This window comes from Chlorocebus sabaeus, chromosome 18 (genome assembly GCF_047675955.1).
Source record: "Chlorocebus sabaeus isolate Y175 chromosome 18, mChlSab1.0.hap1, whole genome shotgun sequence".
NCBI classification, from domain to species: Eukaryota; Metazoa; Chordata; class Mammalia; order Primates; family Cercopithecidae; genus Chlorocebus; species Chlorocebus sabaeus.
Genome location: NC_132921.1, coordinates 6,295,088 through 6,321,129, shown reverse-complemented (window position 1 = coordinate 6,321,129; position 26,042 = coordinate 6,295,088). Strand labels below are relative to the sequence as shown.

The 26,042-nt window shown below is 38.3% G+C and overlaps 1 protein-coding gene across 2 annotated transcripts in view; it reads right to left on the bottom strand.

The window, feature by feature from the left end:
- FBXO15 (F-box protein 15) overlaps positions 1 to 26,042 on the bottom strand; it is a 76,999-nt gene that overhangs the window by 32,049 nt on the left and 18,908 nt on the right. For both annotated transcript variants that reach the window (XM_008013784.3, XM_008013782.3), the window contains 3 exons: positions 23,078 to 23,204; positions 21,551 to 21,633; positions 20,424 to 20,566 (listed from right to left, as the gene is read on the bottom strand). In XM_008013784.3, coding sequence (XP_008011975.2) covers positions 20,424 to 20,566; positions 21,551 to 21,633; positions 23,078 to 23,204 — 353 coding nt within the window. The remainder of the gene's footprint in view (positions 1 to 20,423; positions 20,567 to 21,550; positions 21,634 to 23,077; positions 23,205 to 26,042) is intronic.

Below are 26,042 nucleotides of genomic sequence, written 5' to 3'. Positions count from 1 at the left end.
AAAAGAGCACAAATTCATCTGGCAATAGATTTCTCAATAGAAACCATATGGGCCAGGAGGGAGTGAAATGACACTTTCAAAGTGCTGGAAGAAAAAGAAAACTGCCATCCAAGAATACTGTATCGGGAAAATCTGTCTTTCAAATATGAAGGAGAGATAAAGTATCTCCCAGACAAACAAAAGCTGAAAGAATTCACCAACACCAGACCTATCTTACAAGAAATGCTAAAAGAAGTTATTCAGTCTGGAAGAAATAAATACTAATATGTGAAAGAAAAAAAAAAACATTGGGAGATAGAAAACCTACTGGTAAAATTAAGCACACAAACTCAGAATATTCTAACACTGTAACTGTGGTATGCAATCCATTCATAACTCTACTATGAAGCCCAAAAGACAAATCTATCAGCAATAATAGCTACAGCAACGTGTTAGGAGATAGGTAACATAAAAACATGTAAACTGAGACAACTAAAGGTCAAAACATAAGGTGGGGAGTGGTAATTAAAGTATGTAATTTTTTTCTCATTTCTTTATTTGTGTCTATTCTTTAGTTTGTGTTCTAGGTTTTCATCTCTTTAAAATAACTCGTTATATCTATAAGATGTTTTTATAAGCCTCATGGTACAAGAATGAAAAACCCTATTAATAGATTAAAAATAAAAAGCAACAAATTAAAATATTCTACCAGATAATATAACAATAAAAAAGACAGGAAGAAAAGGATAGAAGGGTTACAAATCAACCAGAAAACAAGCAACAAAGTGGCAGTAGTAGATGTTTCCTTATCAGTAACAACACTGAATGTAAATTGACTCAACTCTCCAATTAAAAGGCAGAGTGGCTGAATGGATAAAGAAACAGAACCTAACTATATGCTGCCTACAGGAGACCCACTTCACCTATGAAGACACACATCCACTGAAATAAAAGGGTTAAAAAAAGATATTCCATACAATTGCAAACCAAAAAAGAAAAAGTGTAGCTGTACTTCTACCAGGTAAAATAAACTACAAATCAAGATAAAATAGACTGTAATAATGGAGAAAGAAGGTCACTAAATAATGATAAAGGGGTCAATCTGGCAAAAGGATATAACAATTATAAATACCTGTGCAACCAACAGCAGAGCTTCCAATTATATAAATCAAATATTAATAGATCTAAGGAAAGGGACAGGATATAATACAATAATAGTAGGGTGCTTTAACATGTCTGCACCAAACCATGTCTACTGCAGCACTATTCACAATAACCAAAATATGGAATTAATCTAAGTGTAAATCTATGGATGAATGAATAAAGAAAATGTGAAATATATACAAAATGAAATATTATTCAGCCACTAAGAAGAATGAAATCCTGCCATCTGCATCAACACAGATGAAACTGGAGGTAATTATATTAAGTAAAATCATCTAAGAACAGGAAAACAAATATTGCATGTTCTCACTTTTATGTGGGAGCTTAAAATGTGTATCTCATGAAGACAGAGAGTAGATTAGTCATTACTGGAGGCAAGGAAGGACAGAGATGAGGAGAAGTTAATGAGTACAAATACATAGTTTGAGAGAAGAGATAAAACCTAGTGTTAGATAGGCCAGTAGAGTGACTACAGTTTATGATTGTCTACTATATATTTCAAAATAGTTAGAATTAAAGAATTCAAATGTTTCTAACATAAAAACCCTTAAAATGGTGAACATCACAAGTATATTATTTGATCTACAAAAGTTATATAAATGTATTATCACATGTATCCTGAAAATATGTACATCTATTAGGCATCAATTTTAAAAACTTATTTCCCAAAAGACTTTTTTTTTGTTTTGAGACAGAGTCTCACCCTGTCACCCAGGTTGGAGTGCAGTGGTGTGATCGTGGCTCACTGCAACCTCTGCCTCCTGGGTTCAAGTGATTCTCCTGCCTCAGCCTCCTGAGTAGCTGGGATTACAGGCACATGCCACCATACCCAGTTCATTTTTTTTTTTTTTGTATTTTTAGGAGAGGTGGGGTTTCACCATGTTGGTCAGTCTCAAACTCTTGACCTCATGATCTGCCCACCTCAGCCTCCCAAAGTGCTGGGACTACAGGCATGAGCCACTGTGCCTGGCCCTCAAAACATTTTTTTAAATGCAGTATGTATGAGCATAATAAAACAAAACACAAAAAAGCAAGGTATGTCTGTAGTTGGAGGGATAGATGAAAATTCCAAATAAAAATATATCAATCCACTCCAAATTAACATACAGATTTAATATGAATCTGCTCAAAATACAAAGAAGATATTTTAAAATCTGGCCAGGTGAATATTAAAAACATCTAAAAGCATAAATGGATAAAAATAATCAAGAAATCTCTGACAAAGTTCATTAGTAAAAAATTTTATAATGGGGTAGGGAACATATTTTCACAACAAAATGAACAAGGAAAGCTTGAAGTCTCTTCTTGCCCGGTAGAGATAAAAGAAGGTGTACTTATTCTTAACAGACAAGAATAATCCTAACAGGTAAGGGTACAGGAATCTGTAGGCTATGTGTAATTTTTATGTTAATCAAAAGGAAGCATAGGTTGAAAAAGGAGAAATACTCAATCTAAAGAAAATATAGTTGAGTATTTGCCTTTTATTCAAGAGCAAAACTTAACCATATCTACAAAAATTTGAAAGATGCAACATTAATTATTGACATGCAATTAAAAACCTCTGAGATTCAAACCAATATGTACAAAATTAGAAAGCAAAAGACAAAATGGGAAAAGATTTTCAACAAATGTAATGCATATGAATCTTATAAACATTTAAAACAATGGAACCAATTGAATATGAATAATGAATATTCAATTAGAAAAGAAATATGATAATGAACAACAATAACAGTACCAAGCACATTTGAAGCATTCTTTAGTACCTCATAAGGGAGATACTAAAGTTTTCCTTATTTTGTGAGCAAGGACACTGTGGTAATTGATTAAGGTTACACACATAGTAAGAGGTGGTACTAAAGTCAGATCCTAAGAAGATGCCCCTTAAACAGCCTGCAATATGGTTGCTATAAAAACCATAAACCTCTGTGATAGTCAATTTTCAAAATAGTCAACCTAACATTCAGGCAACACAAATTTAAAACAATCAGATGTCCTTTTCACCTCTCAAATCAATAGATATTTTTCAAAATAATGGTCATGATAACAGTGCTATAATCATGAAAAGTGGATACTAAATGTACAGCATTAGGAGAATGGGTCAATAAATCATAAAAAAGCCAAACAATGGAATATTATACAATTTTTCAAAATCAAGTTTTCAAGAACTATTTAGTGGCATTTGAAAAACACTCACAATGTAATTTAAAAGGAAAAAGAACGTAATATTGTTCACATAATGTTCTCTAAGGATATAAAGAGAGCTATATATTTGAAAATGAACCAAAACATAAACAATAGTTGTCCTTGAATGATTTTTATTTGCTTCTTTATAAATTCTATATATTCTGAATTTTCAAATCTCATAATCAAAAAGATAATTGTTTTTTGTTTTATTTTACTTTTAATTGACAATAATTAAATATATTTATGGGGTACACAGTGATATTCTGTTAAAAAAAAAAAAACAACAACAAGAAATTCTATCATTTATAATAATATGGATGAATCCAGAAGACATTATGTTCAGTGAAATAACCAAAGAACAGAGAAACAAATACTGCATGATCCCACTTATATGTGGAATTTCAAAAGCTGAAGTCAAAGAAGATATTAGTTTTTTTTTAATTATTATACTTTAAGTTCTAGGGTACATGTGCACAACGTGCAGGTTTGTTACATATGTATACATGTGCCATGTTGGTGTGCTGCACCCATTAACTCATCATTTACATTAGGTATATCTCCTAATGCTACCCCTCCCCCCTCCCCCCCCCCCCACCCCATGACAGGCCCCAGTGTGTGATGCTCCCCTTCCTGTGTCCAAGTGTTCTCATCATTCAATTCCCACCTATGAGTGAGAACATGCTGTATTTGGTTTTTTTGTCCTTGCAATAGTTTGCTGAGAATGATGTTTTCCAGCTTCATCCATGTCCCTACAAAGGACATGAACTCATCCTTTTTTATGGCTGCATAGTATTCCATGGTGTATATGTGCCACATTTTCTTAGTATTTTAATAGCAACTCAGATAAAAAGTAAAATGTGACTGGTTTCCAGTTCATTTTTAAAAACGTTGGAAGTCACCACTCCATCCTAACAACAAGTAAAAATCAAGTCTTGTTAGATCTGTAAGAAAAGTAAAGTTATAGGGCAAACCACTGTCCCAAAATTGGAGAGAGAGACAGGAGAATACAGAGAGTCATAGCTCTATTGAGCCAAAACCTCCATAGGAACCAGTACCAAAAAAAAGGGAAACTTGAGCTGTAAATGATAAGCTGCTAGAGACTCAGTGTGGGCAAGTCTGAGAGTTAAAAACTTAAGGGGAACCCAGTCAAGGGGTGTGGGCACACTTATGTGAGTTTTACCCCTAGGAGCTTCACCTGGTTCTCACAGTGAGTATCAGAAAAATATTCCTCCACTCCCCTGGAAAAAGAAGGGGAAAGGAAACACCGAAATATACCAGAGCATTCTATGCTACTTAACAAGGCTTTTCCTCAGGAGAAACTAACTAGAGAATAACCTACTAGGGGAGTTATCGAGCCTAACCGACCTGAAGGAAGAGAAACACTAAACCGCAGCCCCCTCCCTCCAGCCATTCTGGAGGTTGTAAAGTGGGGGACTGGAGCAGTGCCTGTGAAGTTCGCAATCTGGGGTCACAGGCTCACTCAAAGACTGAGATCTAACCAAAGGACTAGAAAATGCTTACCACACACACACACCTTACCACCACATTACTGTTTTTTGTGGTTCCTTTTACCCAGGACATCATGTCCAGCTATCAAGAAAAAATTACAAGGCATACTAAAAAGCAAAACATACAGTATGAAGAGACAGAGCAAGCGACAGAACCAGACTCAGCTGTGGCAGGGATGTTGGAATTATCAGACTGGGAGTTTAAATCAACGAAGATTAACACACTAAGGACTGTAAGGGATAAAAAAATTTTTTTTAAAAAGACAGCATGCAAGAATAGGTAAACAATGTAAACAGAAAAGTAGAAACTCTAAGAACCAAAATAAATGCCAGAGATTAAAAGCCCAGTAACAGAGATGAAGAATACCTTTGTTGGGCTTATTAGTAGGCTAGAACTGAGTAAATAATTTCTGAACTTAAGGATACTTTGATATAAACCTCGAAAACTGAAAAGCAAAGAGAAAAAAAAAAAAAAGAAAAAAAAACCAGAACAGAATATCCAACAACTACAAGAAAACCACAAAAGGTGTAATTTACATGCAATGAAAATACCATAATGAGAAGAAAGAGAAGGAAACAGAAGAAATACTTGAAACAATAATGACTGAAGATGTCCCCAAGTTAAGGTCAGACATCAAACCATAGATACAGGAAGCTCAGAGAACACCAAGCAGGATAAATGCTCCCCAAAACTACACCTAGGTGTATAATCTTCAAACTACAGAAAATCAAAAATTTTAAGATCCTGAAAGAAACTAGAGGAAAAGAACACATTACCTATAGAGGAGCAAAGATAAGAATTACATCTGACTTTTCCTCAGAAACCAGGCAAGCAAGAAGAGAATAGAGTAAAACATTTGAAGTATTAAGTGTTGAGAGAAAAAATCCACCAAGGTAGAATTCTCTACCCTGCAAAATTATCTATCAAAAGTGCAAAGGAAATAAAGACTTTCTTAGAAAAACAAATGTTGGCCAGGAGTGGTGGCTCACGCCTGTAATCCCAGCACTTTGGGAGGCTGAGGCGGGCAGATCATGAGGTCAGGAGATCAAGACCATCCTGGCTAACATGGTGAAACTCTGTCTCTACCAAAAATACAAAAAATTAGCTGGGCATGGTGGCAGGCGCCTGTAGTCCCAGCTACTCAGGAGGCTGAGGCAGGAGAATGGCGGGAACCCGGGAGGCAGAGCGTACAGTGAGCCAAGATTGCGCCACTACACTCCAGCCTGGGCAACAGAGCGAGACTCCGTCTCAAAAAAAAAAAGAAAAGAAAAACAAATGTTAAAGGAATTTGTTGCCTCTAGACCTGCCTTGTAAAAGAAAAGGAAAATGATAATCTGACAAAGAGCCAATATCCAGAATCTACAAAGAACTTAAACAAATTTACAAGAAAAAAACAACCCCATCAAAAAGTGGGTGAAGGATATGAACAGACACTTCTCAAAAGAAGACATTTATGCAGCCAACAGACACATGAAAAAATGCTCATCATCAGTGGTCATCAGAGAAATGCAAATCAAAACCACAATGAGATACCATCTCATGCCAGTTAGAATGGGTGATCATTAAAAAGGCAGGAAACAACAAATGCTTGAGAAGATACGGAGAAATAGAAATGCTTTTTACACTGTTGGTGGGAGTGTAAATTAGTGCAATCATTGTGGAAGACAATGCGGTGATTCCTCAAGGATCTAGAACAAGAAATACCACTTGACCCAGTGATCCCATAACCGGGTATATACCCAAAGGATTATAAATCATGCTGCTATAAAGACACATGCACACATGTTTATTGTGGCACTATTCATAATAGTGAAGACCTGGAACCAACCCAAATGTCCAGTGATAGACTGGATTAAGAAAATGTGGCACATATACACCATGGAATACTATGCAGCCATAAAAAAGGATGAATTCATGTCCTTTGCAGGGACACAGATAAAGCTGGAAAACATCATTCTCAGCAAACTATCACAAGGACAGAAAACCAAACACCACATGTTCTCACTCATAGGTGGGAGGTGAACAATGAGAACACATGGACACAGGGCAGGGAACATCACACACCGGGGTCTGTTTGGGGATGGGGGGCTGGGGGAGGGATAGCATTAGGACAAATACCTAATGTAGATGACAAGTTGATGGGTGCAGCAAACCAACATGGCACAGGTATACCTATGTAACAAACCTGCATGTTGTGCACATGTACCCTAGAACTTGAAGTATAATAATTTAAAAAAAAACAAGGAAAACGATAAAGGTCAGAAACTTGGATCTACATAAAGAAATAAAGAGCACTGAAGGAATAAGCAAAAAAATAAAAGCTTTCACTTCCTTATTCATAATTGACCTAACAAATAACAGTTTGCCCAAAACAATAATAGTAATAATATATTCAAATACATATACATATGTGTGCATATATATATGTATGCTTATGTATAAGCAAAAGGAGAAACAGCAATGATACAAAGATTGGGAGGGAGGAATTTGGATTATTTTGTTATTGTAAGGTATTTGCAATACCTGTGAAGTGGCAGAGTGTTATGTGAAAGTGAAACTGGATTTGTGGTAAATGTGGTAAATTGTAGAGCAACCACTATAAAAGTTTAAAAACAAGTATAACTGATATGCTAAAAAGAAGACAAAATGGAATCATATAAAATGCTCAATTAAAACTACAAAATGCAGAAAAAGCATAGAATACATAAATAGGAATAAAGAACAAAAGTAACAAATAGAAAACAATAACAAATACAGTATATACCTCTCCAACTGTATTGATAATAACTTTAAACACCAGTGGTCTAAATATACCAATTAAGAGACAGAGATTCTCAGAGTTGGTAGAAAAAAACAAGACCTAATTATATATGGCCAATAAGAAACTCACTTTAAATGTAAAGATACCTACAAATTAAGTGGAAAGAAAAAAATAAACCATGCTAACACCAATCAAAAGAAGACGTAAGTAGCTACATGTCAGACACAGCATACTTTAGAACAAGGAAACTTACCAGGGATAAAGAGGGGCCATCTGATACTGATAAAGAGATCAATTTTCCAAAATGCTATAACAATTCTTAATATGTATGTGATTAGCAACAGAACATCAAAATATCTGCGGCAAAAACTAATGGAACAGCAAAGAGAAATAAACTAACCCACTATTATAGTTGGAGACATCAACACCTATCAGAAATTGACAGATCCAGCAGGCAGAAAATCAGTAAGGACATAAGTGAACTCAACAATGTCATAAATTAACTGGGTATAATGGATATTTATAGACTACATCATACAATAAGAGCAGAATGCACATTCTTCTCAAGCTCACGTGGAACATTTACAAAGATAGACCACATTATGGGCCATAAAATCATAAAACACACCTTGGCCAGGCGCAGGGGCTCACACCTGTAATCCCAGCACTTGGGAGGCTGAGGCAGGTGGATCACCTGAGGCTCTGTCTCAGAAAAACAAAAAAACAAAACATAAAACTCACCTTAACAAATTTACAAGACCGGAAATCATACAATGTCTGCAAACTGATACAATTAAACTAGGTATCAATAACAGAAAGTTAGCTGGAAAATTCCAAAGTACTTGGAGACTGAATAACATATTTCTAAATAACACATGAGTCAAAAAAGAAATTCCAAGAAAAAGTTAAAAATGTTCTGAAGTAAATGAGAATGAAAACACAACTTAACAAATTTTGTGGGAGGCAGTAAAAGCGGTGCTTAAATGGAAATTTACGGCATTAAATTCATGTATTAGATAAGAAGAAAGATCTAAAATCAACAATCTAAGCTTTCACATCTTAAGAAACTAGAAAAATATGAGCAAATTATATCCAGACTAATAAGAAAAAAAAGAATAAAAATTAAAGGAAGAATCAGTAAAATTAAAAACAGAAGATCAATGCAGAAAAATCTATGAAACCGAAAGCTGGTTTTTTGGAAATAAGAATAAAAGCAATAAGCATCTAGCAAGGTAAACTAAGAAAAAAAGAGAGAATACAAATTGTTAATATCAGAAATGAAAAACGGGAACATCAGTGTAGCTCCCATGGATATTAGAAAGATAATAGGAGAATACTATGAACAAAGCAATGCCCACACATTTGATATCTAGATGAAATGGACCAATTCCTTGAAAGACACCATCTGCCAAAATTCACACAAGAAGAAATCGATAATCTAAACAGGTCTATAGCTATTAAAGAAATTGAATCAATAATTAATAACCTTGTAAAACAGAAAGCACCAGGCCCAAATGAGTTCACTGGTAAATTCTACCAAATATTTAAGGAAGAAATTATATCAATTCTCTAAAATCTCTTTCAAACGATAGAAGCAAAGGGAATACTTGCTAACTCATTCTATAAGGCCAGCTTTGCTCTAATTTCAAAACCAAAAACATTGCAAGAGAAGAAAACTACAGACAAGTAACTCTCATGAATAAAGATGCAACAATCCTCAACAAAATATCAGCAAGTCAAATTCAACAATGTAGAAAAATAATTATATATTATGATCAAGTAGAATTTCTCCAAGGTCAACATAGCTGGTTCAACATTGAAAATCAATTAACGTAATCCATCAGGCTTAAGAGGAAAAATCATATGATCATAATACCTACAGAAACAGCATTCAACAAAATCCAGGAAAAAACAGGAATACAGGGGAACTTTCTCAACTTAATAAAGAATAGCTACATAAACCCTGTAGTTAACATTGTGCTTTATGGTGAGAAACTTGAAACTTTCTCATTAAGATCAGGAACACAGCAAGGATGACTCCTCTCATCAGTGCTTTTCCACATCATACTGGAAGTCCTAGCTAATGCAATAAGACAAGAAAAGGAAATAGAAGGTATCAAGATTGGGAAGGAAGAAATAAAACTTTGTTCAGAGATGACATGACCATCTCAGTAGAAAATCCAAAAGAATCTAAAAGAATGGCCAAAATCCAGGACACTGACAACACCAAATGCTGGTAAGAATGTGGAGCAATAGTAACTTTCATTTATGGCTGATAGCAATTTAAAATACTACAATCACTCTGGAAGACAGTTTGGCCATTTCTTACAAAACACACTCGTACCACATGATCCAGCAATCACACTCCTTGGTATTTACTGAAAGGAGTTAAAAACTTGTGTCCATAAAAACCTGCACATGGATGCTTATACCAGCTTTACGCATAATTGCTAAAAGTTGGAAGCAACCAAGATGTCTTTCAGTAGATGAATAAACTGCGGTACATCCAGACAATGTGATATTATCCAGCACTAAAAAGAAATGAACTATCAAGCCATGAAAAGACATGGAGAAAACTTAAATGCATATTACTAACTGAAAGAAGCTGGTCTGAAAAGGTTAATACTGTAAGATTCCAATCATACGATATTCTAAAAAAGGAAAAAAGATGGAGACAGCAAAAAGGCTAGTGGTTGCTAGGAATTAGGGAGGAGGGAAGGATGAATAGGTGAAGCTCAGAGGATTTTTAGGGTAGTGAAACTGCTCTGTATACTACCATAATAGTGAAAACGGACTATTAATATTTGTTCAAACTCATTAAATGTATAACACTAAGAGTAAACCCTGCCATAAACTACAGTAGGACCTTGGGTGATTATGATATGTCAACATTGTCCACTCTAGTGTGTGATATTAATCATGAGAGAGGTTATGGTTTTGTGGGGCAGAAGCTATATGGGAAATGTCTGTACCTTCCTTCTAGTTTTGCTGTGAACCTAAAACTGCTCTAAAAAGTACAGTCTATTTTTAGAAAAACTCAAATGACAGAAGCAGCATACTTTGTTATTTAAGATTTACCTCCCTTAGATTCTTCAGTATTCCTCTTCCTCTCAATACTGATAAAAATACTACAATATACTGCACCATGCAAAACCTTTTTCCTTCAGTTTCTGAAAATTGGTAATAATTAGCCTGATACAAAAATCAAATAAATACACATTTCTTCATACTTTGCATTGCTGATCAGGCCCATTTGGCAAGCTCTGTTTACACTTCAAAGACACAACTGGACTATTTCCTGTCTTCTCTTTCACGGCGTGGCACCATCACCTTATCAAAGTGCTCATGGACAGCTATGCTGAAAAGAGTTCACACAGCAGGCCTCACACTGTCAATTCTTAGGAAGACCTGCTTGCAAGCCTGGCCCTTGGATGTGGTCTAAGCATTTGGATTTCAGAAGTGTTCTCACCCACCATTCCCTAACCAGTAGGGGTGGTTCCCGTACCTAAACAATGTGTACAATGTGGTTAATGCTGAACATCCTCTTTGCTTCTGAGAGTCTGGAATTCTGCCAGTGCCAGGCAGAGACTGCCAATGTCACAAGCCCCCAGTAAAAACCCTGGGTGCTGAGTCTCTAACGAGCTCTCATTAGAGCTGTCTAATGATAGACAACATTTCACACGTCTGGTCACAACCCATTCTTGGAGGAATTAAGAGCACTTTGTGTTGACCCCATGGGGAAGGATTCTGAGCTTGCACTGGTTTCCTGCAGACTTCACCCCATGCCCTTTCTATCTTTGCTGACTTTGTTCTATCCTTTCACTGTCATAAATCTTAGCCGATAATGAAACTATATTCTGAGTCCTGGGAGTCCTCCTAGTGAAGCACTGAAATTAGGGAGCCAATGTCACCTATTTACACTTCCAAAAGAACAGAAAACAAAAGTTATACAGAAAAACCCACAGGCACTGTTAAAAGTTCACCTTAACTTTTCATTCACAAATTACTCTTTCAGTATTTCCTTCACTATTTATGCACATTCCTTCTTTCCCCTCCTAAATCCAATTCAGATAGCAAAATATTTCTTCATCTAAACTTCCTTTTAGCTTAATTTTAGTGGCAATACACAAAGAAGCAGGTAACAATATGTGCAAGTCTGGGGATCATACATTTTTCTTTGAAAAGAAATTAGATGGATCCTTTTTAAAATTTTCAGTATAGCCATGACTTGACAAAGTGGCAGAACACATAAAAATACAAAGAAAGGACACTTCCCAGTTCCTTGGGGGAGGAGTATGACAAAGTTCCAAGGAGAAGCAGTCACATAAACCTATAAGGAAAAAAGAAAGGACACGAATCCTTTTTATTCACTATCGGGTAGTGCAGACAGGTCAAAAAGCCTTTCCCTAGACACAGCTTCTTACTGAGGGAAAATAATGCCTAGAAGCATGAGCAATATTTTATGGAATTAGAGGACCTAGGGTCCTCCTAACCATGCCAAAATAGAACATCCTCAGATCTGAAAGGACAACAGAGGAAGAAAACTAGAGCAAGACTTAGTGTCCACTGGCCTGGGAGCTGAGCCCGCTGGAGACATGTCAGAACTCAAAGCTAAGAGATATAAGCTATTGCCTCAAAATGGATGACTGCAGCGCTGGCTGAGCTGGGAGATGTTGCTGGTCAGCCAATGAGGTGACGCTTATTTCTGAGCATTTACCACTGAGTCAGTTTGGAAATACTCTTCCCACTCTGTGACTTGAGAACCTAATCCCAGGCACCAAGAGTTAACGGGGTTCTTCTGGTTTGTTTTTAGTAACAGACATTGAAAAAAACTCAAAGGACCTTGTACCAAAGTTCATGGGACAGAGTTAAGAAAATAGAACAAAGGGATATTTTGTTCAGAGAAAATATCGTGACCAAGAGGTAGACGACATTAAACTGCCAGAACTCACTCTGAATACTTAATTGGGATTGTTCTGTCTGAAAACAAACACAAATCCTTTGATTATTTGCATTCCCTACATATACAATTCTAGAAATCCTTTTAGCCAGTATAAGGCAAATTATTCTACACAGTGCATTCTATACTTTCTAAAGAAATACATATGTATCTTTTAAAGGATGAAGATAAACACTGATATGTAGCTATATCATAATGCATAATGTATAATCAAAATAGATACTCATTGCTTTTTTATGAGTCTAATATTTATTAAAATGTGAATAAAGGATTTATGTATACAAAAATAATTTGACAGAAAAATCTGGAACTGCAAATGATGTGAAAGACATTTTGCTCCACTCCCCCGGGAATCTATTTCTTTAGTGATACTGCACTTTCTTGGTTACTGTAGTTTCAGAGTGGTTAACATCTGCTAAGCCAGCCCCCTCTCAATTCATTTGCAAAACTTAAGACCTGGATGGTGATCACACAGGTGTTTTCTTTACAATAATGTCTTATGCATCTCTCTGTGTGTCTTTTCACAATACAAAGATGTTTAATTGCCAAAACAAAAAAAGGAAAAGCAAGGGAACAATTAACAGTCAGAATGGTGGTTCCCTCTGGCAGGAAAAGAAGCAGATGAGAGCAGGTTGGGGACATGCAGGTGGCTTCCAAGTTTGTGTTACTGGCCTATTTCTAAACTGTGGTGGCCATATGGTTTTTTATTGTACTGTTTTTCTGTAGCCTGTATACATAGAAAAGATTATACTTTCTCATAATTAAAAATTTAAAACAAAATTTCTCAGCCATTTAATACGCATATGTGCATTTCCAAAGTGATTTTAGACTCTACTTTGCAAGTTTGATAATAAATTTCCATTGGGGTTTTAATAGGATTGCAATGACTTGGTGGACTACATTGGAGCATCCATAAAATCCCTTATTCAAAACCAGAATCCTGGAAATGTCCATACAGAATGACCAAATTCTGGCTCTATTCATAAATTATGTCATAGTTGAAGTTTTATCCTTTCCACTACCACATGACCCTACTATCCGGGCCTGGACCCCTCCCCAGTAACCTGTCTGGACACTGCAACTGGTCACTTCATCCCCACCCCACCTCCTCCTGGTGTGCCCTTCCTCAGAACCTTCCAGGAATCCCTCATGCCACCCCTCCCTGCTCATGTCTGTGCCTGGATTCCCAAGCCTCTCTCTGTCCCTAACCCTATCAGGCAGGGATCACGTGGAGGCGGGGCTTCCCTCTGTGTGGCCCATCTCCTGCATTCAGTAACTGTTTGTTAATGGATGAACCCCAAACGACCCAGCCTCATCCCTTTACTTCCCGCAGCTCCCTACAGTCTGCCTGGTTAGTGTCAAGCCAGGCTTCTCAGGTCTCACGGAGGATGAACAGAGCAGAGAGCCACCCACATTCCAGAGACGTGATGATAGAACATTTTATCCTTGATAGGGAGAAAGTATTTTTTTTAAATGGGGGCAAAGTGCTTTATCCCCAAATGCAATGACATAGCTGAAATTTACTAAATATACCACATGGTACCACAAGAGAGTTTCTCAAAAACTACAGAGGACATTCTATTTGTATAATACTTTTTAAAATGTTAGAGACACTCTGATGACAACAGCGCCCTCTGCTGACTTCTAGTAGTGCAACCATGGGAAGTGGAAATAAATATTTGAGGCCGCCTTGGAAATCCTACTTTGTCATCTTTTTATTGGGGGGAAATCATAAAAGGCTAATTATTCCTATCTCAGTTTCCCATTCTCCTTCATTTAACTTAACCTCTTATGCGTTATAACAATCATATAACCATCAAGGGGTTTATTAACACAAAATTGGCTAAAATATTACTCCAGCAAGTCAGTAGCCTACCTTGACCACACCTACAATGCCAAAACTTTGGAAATACACTGACAGTCACACACACACAAGAAGATATACTCTAAAAGTACATCATTTAAAAGGCAAAAATATACAGGAAGTATATTGCAGGAAGCAGGATGTACCCAGCTCTGGAGTCGCACAGACCTGAGTGCAGACTGTGCCACCTGCTAGCTTTACAGAACAGAGACCTGACTCACTACCAGCTTCTGACTCCTCATCAATAACATGGGGAGGTAAGAGTACCCACGGCTCAGGCTTGCTATGAAGAGGAAGTGAAATACTTTACATGAAACATTTAGCAGAAATCTATAATGAGTGCTCATAAATGTTCCCTATTACTATCATATTCATCATTATTATGGGCATATTTTAGGTATAAGGAATGCAATATAAAAATTAATCAATGTTATGCTGTATTTGTATGCAATAATGAATGGCGGGTCCTCTTCTCTGCAGTTCTAGATATTCCCCTGAGACAGACCTAGCACCTAACCAGCCTAACTCCTCAATAATAGAGTGATGGGATAATTCTACATGTATATGGATTCTAACATACAACTTCTACATATATATTTCTTTTTTTTTGAGACAGGGTCTTGCTCTGTTGCCCAGGCTGGAGTGTAGGGGCACAATCATGTCTCACTGCACCCTGGAACTCTCGATCCTCCCACCCTCAACCTCTCAAGTAGCTGAGACTACAGGTGCATGTAATCACACCCAGCTAATTTTTGTATTTTTTTGTAGAGACAGGGTTTCACCATGATGCCCAGGCTGGTCTGGAACTTCTGGGCTCAAGTGATCTGCCTGCCTCAGCCTCTCAAATTGCTAGGATTACAAACATGAGCCACCACACCACACCACATAAAGGTAGGCCAGGGTGTGGTGGCTCATGCTTGTAATCCTAGCACTTTGAGATTCATAATGTTAATAATGCTAATATTCCCCTTGATGATTTCATGACCTGTGTGCGTGTATGTAGTGTATGTGTATATATGTCTGTTTATATATACATACGTATGTATGTGTATATATGTGTGTATGTGTATATATATGTATATACACACAAGTCATATAAACATCAAGGGGTCTATTAACATTATACACACACACAGAGAAAAGGAGAGAGAGAGAGAAAGAGAAAGAAAAAATGATTTTTAATGGCAAATAATGTTGTAATTTGGTAAATTCTGTATAAAGACTGAGTTCTCTATATTTGTACAATGTAAAATTATTTCAAAATAAACATTTTAAAAATTGAAAGTAATATAACTAGTATCTTGGAAGCAATTTTTATAGAATAGTTGGTATACTGCAAAAGCTATGTCTTATATACCATCTCAGATGAGAAACAGCACAAGTTCCTGATATTTGCCTTGTAATGAGAGGATGATACAGACACTAAGTACCTAAACACAAATTTCATTTTTATTTGTCTAGCCAAGTAACCTACCATAGGTACAAAGGTAGAAAGTATTCTGCCAGACCTTGAATTTGTGAGGCTTTTTCTTTCCAGAGAGAAGTACACAGTCACGTACTTTAGAAGGGGAATTCTGATGCCCTTCCTCTGGGTTGTAAAAGAAAAGGAATTAAGGCAGTGGAGGAAGACCAGCAGTGGCAGCTCTGGAACCACACAGCAGCCTAGGAACTAGGCCCCACCAGCCTCCTGGGGCCTCCCCAGACCCTGAGAGGCAGGATGAGGCAGGGCTTCTCTCTCCTGGTGGAGAGGCTCAGGCCCTCGCTGACCTTGCTTTGGTCCTACAAGGAGGGCCAGCTTGTAGCTCTGCTCTGCAGCATCCTGAAGCTGCATCTTTTCCTCTAGAGGCAACAGAGAACTGCAAGAGCTTTGACCAAAAAGATCCTGGCCAATGCAGCTGTGAATCCTTTAGCTAAAGAAACAGAAAGAGCTTTAAGGTAATAGGCCCAGAAGACTCTATCTAAGAGCCCCTCAACTGTGTGGCCATTCTCTTTGTGATATTTATGTGTATGCCTACTATGTGCCATGATAGTCCTGAACAAAATAAACCAAAATACTGCCTTGTTCAAGTTACTTCTCTTAAGCATACAAACTACCTAAATAAGTAAACTCTGTGTGTTGGATAGTGCTATGGAGAAAAATTGAGCTGGGCAGGTGAGAAATGGGGAGAGTGAGGGCTTCTAGGTGTAGCAAAGTGGGTAAAGCCTCACTGAGAAGCAGTCAGTGAATCAGGCTCAGAGAAACACGACCCCGGGGACCCATGCTGAGATCCAGGGCAGTAACGCTGCAGGCGAGAGGGGCACACCAAGAGTCTGAGGCCACAGCCGGCCTGACATAGTCAAGGAACAGAGAGGAACTCACTAAAGCTGCAGCAGAGCTAGAGTGGTGAGGACAGAAAGGGATAAGGCCAGAGAGGCAACAGCGGCAGTGTGGGCTGAGGCGGGGGAGGCAAAGTGGGGACACACAGGGCTCCGTAATGGTTCACAAGGTTTAAAGGGGAAGGAGAGCTCTGAGGAGCAGCTGTGGCTGGGACCAGCCAGCCATCTCACCTCATCGCTGTGGAAATCGCATCTTGTTCCCCCATTTCCCAGGACAGCTGCTCACACTGGTGGCACAGGTTAGGCTAGACGCCCAATTCAACACTCTATGAGGGCTGCAGCCATGGAGAGCAGAGACTCAGTTCTCAGCTAATACTGGCATATAAGGCACAGCGTTTGTACCCTTGGCATGCATTGGGGCACACTGGCGGCACCCTCAACAGTGTACACAGTGTGTACTTAGTCAAAGGGATATCATAGTCTCCAATGTTCATGAATATAACAGAGCTTCAAAATACACATGGCAAAAACTGATAAAACAGCAAACAATCCACTATCAGAGTTGGAGATTTCAACACCCCTCTCTTAGTAATTGATAGGCAAAAAAAAAAAAAAATCAACTCTCTCAACCGATCTGACCTGATTAATATGGTAGAACACGCTACTCGACAATAGCAGAACACATTCTTCTCAAGTACACACAGAACATAGACCAAAAGAGATCATATTCTGGAACATACAACAGATTTCAGTCACTTTTTAAAAATTCAATCAATACAAAGCATACTTCCTGACCACAATCGAATTAAATTAGAACTCAGTAACAGAAAGATCTCCAGAAAATCCCCAAATATTTGGAAACTAGATTACACGCTTCTATCTAACCCATAGATCAAAGAAGAAATAAAAGGCAAATTAGAAAATATTTTAAAGTGAATAAAAATGAAATAAAACATATCAGAATTTGTGGGATGCCACTAAAGCAGTACTTAGGTGGAAGTTCATAGCATCAAACATCTTAATATAATAAGAAAGTTCCCAAATCAATAATTTCCACTTCTCCCTCAAGAAACGAAAAACAGAGCAAATTAAAACATAAGCAGAAAACAAGTAGAAAGAATAAAAATCAACATGCAATTCAATGAAATACAAAACAGAATACAGGAAAAAAGTCAATAAAACCAAAAGTTAGGTCTCTGAGAAGATCAATAAAATTGATAAACTTCCAATCACACTGATTAGGAAAAAAAGAAAGAATACACGAATTACCAATATCAGGAATCACATCATGTCACTACAGATTCCATAGACATGAAAAAGATAATAAGGGACTATTATGAAGAACTTTATGCCAACAAAATCAGCAACTTAGATAAAATGGACAAATGCCTTAAAAGACAAAAAAATACCAAAGCTCACTCAAGAAGAAATGAATAACCTAAATAGCTCTATCTCTTTGAAAGAAAAGGAAACTGTAGTTAAACATCTTTTCATAAAGAAAGGTCCAGGCTTTGATGACTTCATAGATGAATTCTACCAAACAAGGAAGAAATACTACCAATTATATGCAAAAATCCTCCAAAAAATCCAAGAGGAAAGAATACTTCCTAACTCATTTTATGAGACCAAAACCTCACAAAGAAATTACGAAACAACTGGAAGATAAAACAAAAGAGAAGTAACAAGAATTAAATACTTCATAAATATCTTAACAAGAAATGTACAAAACTAATATGAAGAAAATTCTGAAACACTCCTAAAAGACATAAAAGTATTTTTAAACAAACTGAAAGACGTTCCACATTCTTGGATGGAACAATTCAACAACAAAGATGTTAATACACCTCAGGTTAATATATGGAATTGAACAATTCTGATAAAAATGCCAACAAACACAAGAAAACCTAGAAATATTCCTGAGCCAAAAAGCAAGGAAGACTCAAAGGCAAACGGGTTATCAGACACAGAAGCAGCCTGAAGCAGACCCCACCCAAAAAGCTGGGGACAATTTTAACTTCAAAAAGAAATGTCTATAACTGACTATAAATTGTTGAATAAGTAAATATCCCAGAGTCCAAAGTGACACTAAACAAGGGTGGGGCCGAAGAGGAAAGAAGAGCTCAGATTTTTCCACCACAGGAGATGACTACTGCAGCAAGGAAACCATGTTCCACAGAGTTAAAGAAACTAATGACTCACAGAAATGCTTGAGTTCGCAAGATGGCAGATAAGGAAAAAAAGCGACTTACTGAAATACTAAAACTCCCTCCACTTGTAAGACAAAACTAGCTGAAATCCGTCGGAACCAATATGGCCAACTGGAGTTTTCACAGAAGGAGCTTTCTGACATCACAGCCTGAATTCCCACCACGTTTCATATTAACTCCTCCTGAATTTGCAAGTGGCCCATGAGGGCATGAAGAGATAACTGTGCCATGCCTGAGGACCTTCTGGACCGCCCCTTTCCTTCCACCAATCACCTACTAATCCCAGAATCCACCCCCCAAACCTTTTCTAAAACAATTCCTGCATTAAAGCCAGCATGAGGAGACAGGTTTCAGCTGGACTCCTGTCTCCTTGTTAGTGGACCAGCCATAAAAAGCTTTTCTTTTCTCAAAAACCGGGTGTCACAGCATTGGGTTCTAGCACATCGGGCAGCAAGCCCCTTTTGCTCTTAACATCAATTTCTTCATCTGAAAATTGGCAGTTAAAAGGAAAGAATTAAGCATTTGCTCTGCCTTTTTAGAAGTTCACCCAGGTGATAAGAGAAAGTTATTTACAAAAGCTCAGTTGATAAATATAGAAATAGTGATATAATTAGAAAATCAACATTTTTAAACAAAGTATTTGATTTAGGCAAAGATCATTAATGGGTGTTAAGTCCACTAGATGAAAGACTTCGGAGGAGCAGGGTATTTGGAAAAGAATATTTTTAATAATGAAGATATCTAGTGGTCACCATCTTAAGGAGATGATAAAACCCGGCATTACTAATAATGGGACAACCTGACATTACATACCTCTCAATATAATGCAAAATGAAGTATATAACTTCCCTTTTAAAATGTTTTTACCAGAAATGTTAAACTTGAATCTAATCAAGTTCTTACATGAAACTCCAAGTTTACAGGCTACAGATGAATGAAACCAAAAGGAAATAATCAGACAAGTCAGAATAGGGCATTCTGACTTTTTTCCTGCTTGGCCTAAGCCCCCTCCTTTTCTCTGTCTGCCCAGCCTCTGTCCTGGCTTCGGTAGGCTTGGCAAACACTGATGCAGTATGTAGAGGAGAAAGGCTGGTTTCTCCTTACTCTCATCCTGGAGTGGCACGGGCCCTGCTGGCAAATTTACCACATTCCTTTGAGAAAGAAGGGAAGAAGTCTGGGGAAAGCAGACTGCATGGAAAAATAATAAGGACGCGTCGGTAGAGAAGATGAGTAGGGGCTGCCCCCATGAGGTGGCATTGAGAGTGATGGTGGTGAAGGAGACAGAGCCAGGGCTGAAGAGACTTGGTCCAGTGAGGACTTTCACAAGCCCTGGGATGACACACGGGTCTGGGAGGATACTGGTGCCAAAAAATTATAAAGTGACCAGTGAGGGCAATTCTTAACTCAGACATAAAAATTGGTTCCCTCATCTCAACCTTTAATTTCATAATGAAATAAAAACTCAATTAATGTCACCTTTCTTGGTGAAGAGATTGCGAAATGTACCACACAGGTAGAAAACCCCACCGCTGTGCAGATCAACATGGAGCTGGTAGCCGTGCAGTCCATACTCGGGGCTATCATCCAAAAACGGGCTATGTGGAGGCAGTTCATAGGGGCTGAAAAGCAAAACAAAAGAAACATGCAAATTTGTCAGTGCCAGGGAAAAAATTCTTGGTTTGAAAATACTTTTTAAAAAATTACCATCCATATGAAAGCACTACCTCCTACAAATGAAACACCATAGGATTCCCTATAATCTTCAATACTGGAAACTTAAAAGACTGCTCAATGTTCCTTTTACCAACTTCTGTAAAAACAGGCAATGATGTGAGTTCTGTAGGCAGCCACAGCCCAGCACGGGTGCACGTGTTTCTGCAGCTGATCCCAGGATGGCCACTCTACAAAGGCCACTCTGCCCCCATGTTGTTCTCACTGTCCAGTGGACAGAAGCGCTCAGCAGGAAAAGGCACTGAACACCGATCTGCAGGACAGACAGACATCCAGGCAGACCCAAAGCCAACACAAAGTTTTATTCAACAAGAAAAACATGACTACATAAGGGGACAAATTCAAAAATATTCAGGAGCTTCTCAGGTAATCAAAAAAAGCAACAATGAGTAAGGAAGAGTCTAAGTCCACAGGAAAAGGGTGAGAGCTGTAGTGAAATGGGGAGCCTGTACCCCACCTAAAGACACAGTTCACTGAAAGACACACACTGTCCACACTAGACAGAATCATCCGCAGGCCAGGTTCAGCCCAAGGGCCATGAGTCTACGTGCCTTACAAGATGTGAAAATTCACTTAAGAGCAAGAACTTGAAGGAGAGTAGTGGCATCTTAAAGTAATGAAGCTGTCCTACCCATATAAATAACATCCTACTAGGTATAAATTCCTTAACCCAGAATAAATACAGCAAATATGTACTTGTGAATAATCCAATTATGTTAGCAACAGCCAAATAATTATGCCTGTTGGTTTGTGTTTACTGATTAAAAACAGAATATCTCTGCAGCTATTCTCAGGATGCTAAGATGGCATCAACTTCTAATACTTTATATTTACTGTACAAAAATTCAACACACCCACATATAAATACATACATAGTGGCCGAGCCTAATGTGCTTCTCTCCACGAGGTGATGAAAATGAAGATTTGCCATAACAAAAGCCAGTTCTTCCTCCTTCTGAAAAGTTAATTAAGAAGAATATATATTTCAACCAAAATGTTCAAATTTTTCACAAGGTCATTGTGAAGATCACAGCACATTCATCTTGCAGATAGATGCAGTTTCTTCCAACCATAAGATCACCACAGTGCTAATGCATTATTACTGCTAATATGTTATTACTATCTAATAAGACTTACATTTCATATCGACAGCAGGACCACAATTCACCCAAATATGCAGAGCACACAGGACCAAAAGAACTCACAGCCCAGAGCTTGCAAAATATCAAAAGATATATATGACAGTTGTGAAACTACACAGTTAGTTCCAGGCTGTTTCAAACTCTTTTCAAAGACCTTCACAGATACTATATTAATTTCACAAATACTGAACTTCACTGACACAATGTTCCTCTTGCAAGTAACTGCCTGATTTGGCCAACGTGGTGGGAATGATTAGATTCAACTTCTTCACTTGTCCATCAGGTTGAATAGCAGAAAATGCGACTATTTGGGGACTGACCTCCATTTCTCCCCAGATTCACAGCTGACACTGATGGGCGTAGGTGACCCCAAATGGTAACTCTGAAGCTGCCACTCTCCAGTAGCCAGGCAGAGGACCATCGAAGCCACCAGAGTGCTCACAACTCTGCACCGACACAGCTGAATGCAAGCGAGTCACAGAATGCAGAGCAGGCAAGCTGCAGTCTCACCCACAAGCCACCTTCACACAGAAAGGGGAGAAGGGAAAGAAAAACTGACAGCCACAGTCGGCTGAGGAAAGGAAAAGGGACTAGAGGATGGTGTTGTCTGAAGCTGGGGTCTTAATTCCATCTAGTCATTGTAAACTAATGCATAATGCCAACGCAGAATCAGATTTGTGAACTACTATCTTAAAATATCAGCCAGACCCGGGGAAACAAGAAATCTTATGCAGAGAAAGGATAACATCTTAGACACTTGACCCTGAAGAGCAGATTTCACTCAATGCTGCACCTACAGGATCAGAAACGTGCTTGGGAGACGAGCGTGCTGAACACACAGTAAGGGGAGACATTGTCAAAGAAAGAGCATGAAAGGAAGAGAAGGAACACGGACTGATTGGAAGTGGGAAAGTCACATGACATTAAAGGAGTAACACGAAGGAAAACATGAAGGCAGGAAGAGGTTGTTGTCTATGACAGCTGAACAGCAGAACAACAGATAGCACAGTTGTCTACGATAGCAGAACAGCAGAACAACAGATAGCACAGTTGTCTATGATAACCAGAATAGCAGAACAGCCTTGGTGGACCAGAGGGCCAGGTTAGTTTGGAAAAATGAGGTTGGTGAGATGTAAAATGGATTGCAGTTAGTGAAAAGACTTAAAGCATTTTACATTTGATGTCACACACAATGGTAAGTAAACGTGGTATTGTGATGGGGAAACGACACAATACATACAGGGACTCAAGTCTTACCTTCCACACTCCCACCAGGAGGCCAGGGTGCAGGCAGAAGATCCGAATGAGTCTGTCACAGCCAATCATGGTAGATACGGTCAAATGACTCAGATTGTACTTTGCAATTAAAGAATGCCATCGGAGTCTTTGAACGTTATGCCAAGGAAAGGAGAGAGAGAAGTGAGCTTTCCTGTCTATAGTGTTGCCAGTTCTCTTTAGCGTATCACAAATGTGTTTGAAGAGCATGTTAATGATGTGCTCAAACTAAGTGGCACGTTGGCAGGGTGGGGACGCAAATGAATAAAAGGCAAAATGGATACATTCAGATTTCCAACCCAAATAGGTTTTTCTTCCCCTCCATCTTGCTCTTACTGTCAACTCAATGACCCAGCCAGGAGGAAGCTGAAGTATCAGGAAAGTGGCGAAGTGGTAGAACTGTCTCCTGTTCTATTTCCTCAAAACCCAGCACAATACAATCTAAAGCAGACTCTCACTGTGTATTCCTAGTCAAGTGAGTGAAACGACACAGAAGCAAAGATACGCTATTTCAAGTGACATAAGAACGGGTGGTCTCAGGAGGTGGCTGGAAAGCAGATGGGCCTTTTGCAGTTATTATCAAGGATAACTCAGAGATGGTGAAAGTTGACACATCAGAAATAAACTGAAACTAAATCACCAGTGTTTTCATAAAGGAGACACTAATACAGCATTAAACTGAAATCCCTAAGGAGCTGGGGTCACATCTCATTCAACAGGTGGTGCCCAGCACCTCAGGCACAGTCAGCAGGCAATAGGTATTCAAAGGTACATTAAATAAGTGAGTTAAAAAGGACACCAGCTGCAGTCCTGTTTCAAAGTGGAAGGGACTGTGAGGCATCAAAACCAGATCTGCAGCTACCACATGACCCTAGTCCCATGTTCAACTTTTCAAAATAACTTCTTGTGCAGAGAACCACAACTGGGTAAGGAGAGACGGTCGGTGAGCGTGTGTGATGTAGAAATTAGAATAAACCCAGCATATGCAGAATACACTTGGAGGAGGATAAACGCAGGGTCAGGAACCTCACCATGAAGTCAGAGAAACCTGACGTAAAACCTTAGCTTCAACCTACAGTGACTTTGTGACTATCACAGGCTGGTTCTTCGCGTATGAAATCACCAGCCTGCTCAGTGGGGACGAGAGCACAGGGCATGGGGCAGGTGCTCAATAAATAGCAGTCCCTGTTAGTATCATTAATGTGGATAGAGTCAGTTGGGTGGAGATGTGAGAAACTTTCTTCTCTGAAAATCTGGCTGTAGAGGTACTTATTAAATAGACTCTGAGAATGTGCTGAGTCCTCATGTGCTTGGCCTCACAGCCACAGACACAGAAACTAAGGCTGACGTTTCCCCAACAGTTGTCACAAATTTAGGGTGGGACAGCACAAGCTGCAGAGCAGAAAATGCTGGCAAGGAAGAAAATTGAGAGTCTGACTAGAAAGGTATAAATTACAGGGGAATCCAAATTACATCAATAAGGCTTTCACTGTTGTTGAAAAACTTCTCACAGAGGAAACAAGACAGACCCAAATAAAAACCACAGAGTCTCTTCTGGGCTGTCACACAGACGCATACAAGGATTTATATTCCTGCATGATGAAAGCTTCAGTTACAAACTTGCAATAAAAGTGCCGATCAAAACAAATTCCTAAAAAACACTTTTAGTTTTGTTTATCGCGGTTTATCAAAGGCTGGCTGAAGTCCATTGAAGTCCCATGGAAATAAATTACATCAAATGAATTTTCCCAACGAACTCTAGCATTTGGCAGTATGTAGTATCTCTTACTTCTGACCTTGATGACCATTTCAGAGAAATACTGTCTTTAACTGAGCTTTAGAACTCAACGTTAGCCATTTAACTTAATTCTTCAGGATCATTTGAATTAGCGTTAGCCATTTTGTCCTAATATCTGTAAATAACATTTCATGATATGCCATGTAACATACTGTTTAGCAAAACTAGTACAGTTTGTGGACTTACTCTCCAAATGTAATTTTGAAATGCATAAAGCCTAATTGCCACATTAGAAAAAGCTGACTTCCTTCATGATACCACAAGAAATTTCAAAGATTTATCCAAATAAAAGTACAATTTTTTAAAGAAGTAACTGTTTCCAAAGTATCCTCCGTAATATATTCAGGAAAAATAATTCATGTTTTCTCATAATACCAAGAATATTTTTAGAGTACAATAAAACCTGGATTTGCCAGCACCAAGAGGTCTGAATAGTCTTACATTCAGAGCATGGAAAGAGAGCTCAGTAATCACTAAAACAATGCTCAAAGAGCAGGCGCCATGAAGAGGAGCCAAAAACAGGGGCCCCAGTTACAGAGCTGCAAAAAAAAAAAAAAAAGAAAGAAAGAAAGAAAGAAAGAAAGAAAGAAAGAAAGAAAGAAAGAAAGAAAGAAAGAAAGAAAGAAAGAAAGAAAGAAAAAAAAAAAAAACTGTCTGTATCCAAGGAAACCACGAAAGAACCCTGTCCCTCCATGGAGACGGCAGGCACTGATGTCAGATATCACAGCATCCTCCATAGCAAGGACAGACAGGAGAGAAACCAGTGGGTGCAACTGCAGCATGCAAGGATGGTAAGAAAATGACATGGTAAATACTCCTGAAAAGTCAAAGAATACTGAGACAGTGAAGGAATTGGGAGGGCAGGAAACCAATGTGGAAGAAGGCAGGTATTACCTTTATATTTGCAATATATCTTATATAAAGCTATGCTAGCTTGCTGCAGAGATGAGGATGCTATGCATGCCATAATCCAGCTTTCAGGAGGAAGCAATCAATGATGAAAAAGAGAGCCTGAGAGAGCTGCTCAAAGGCAGATGCCAGCCTCATAGTGAATATGGACTCAGTGCAAAGCCACCTGACAACAGAATAGTAAAGGGCTCACTAAGCATTACCCGTGTGCTGCACACTTAGCTGATCTACACATTCTAC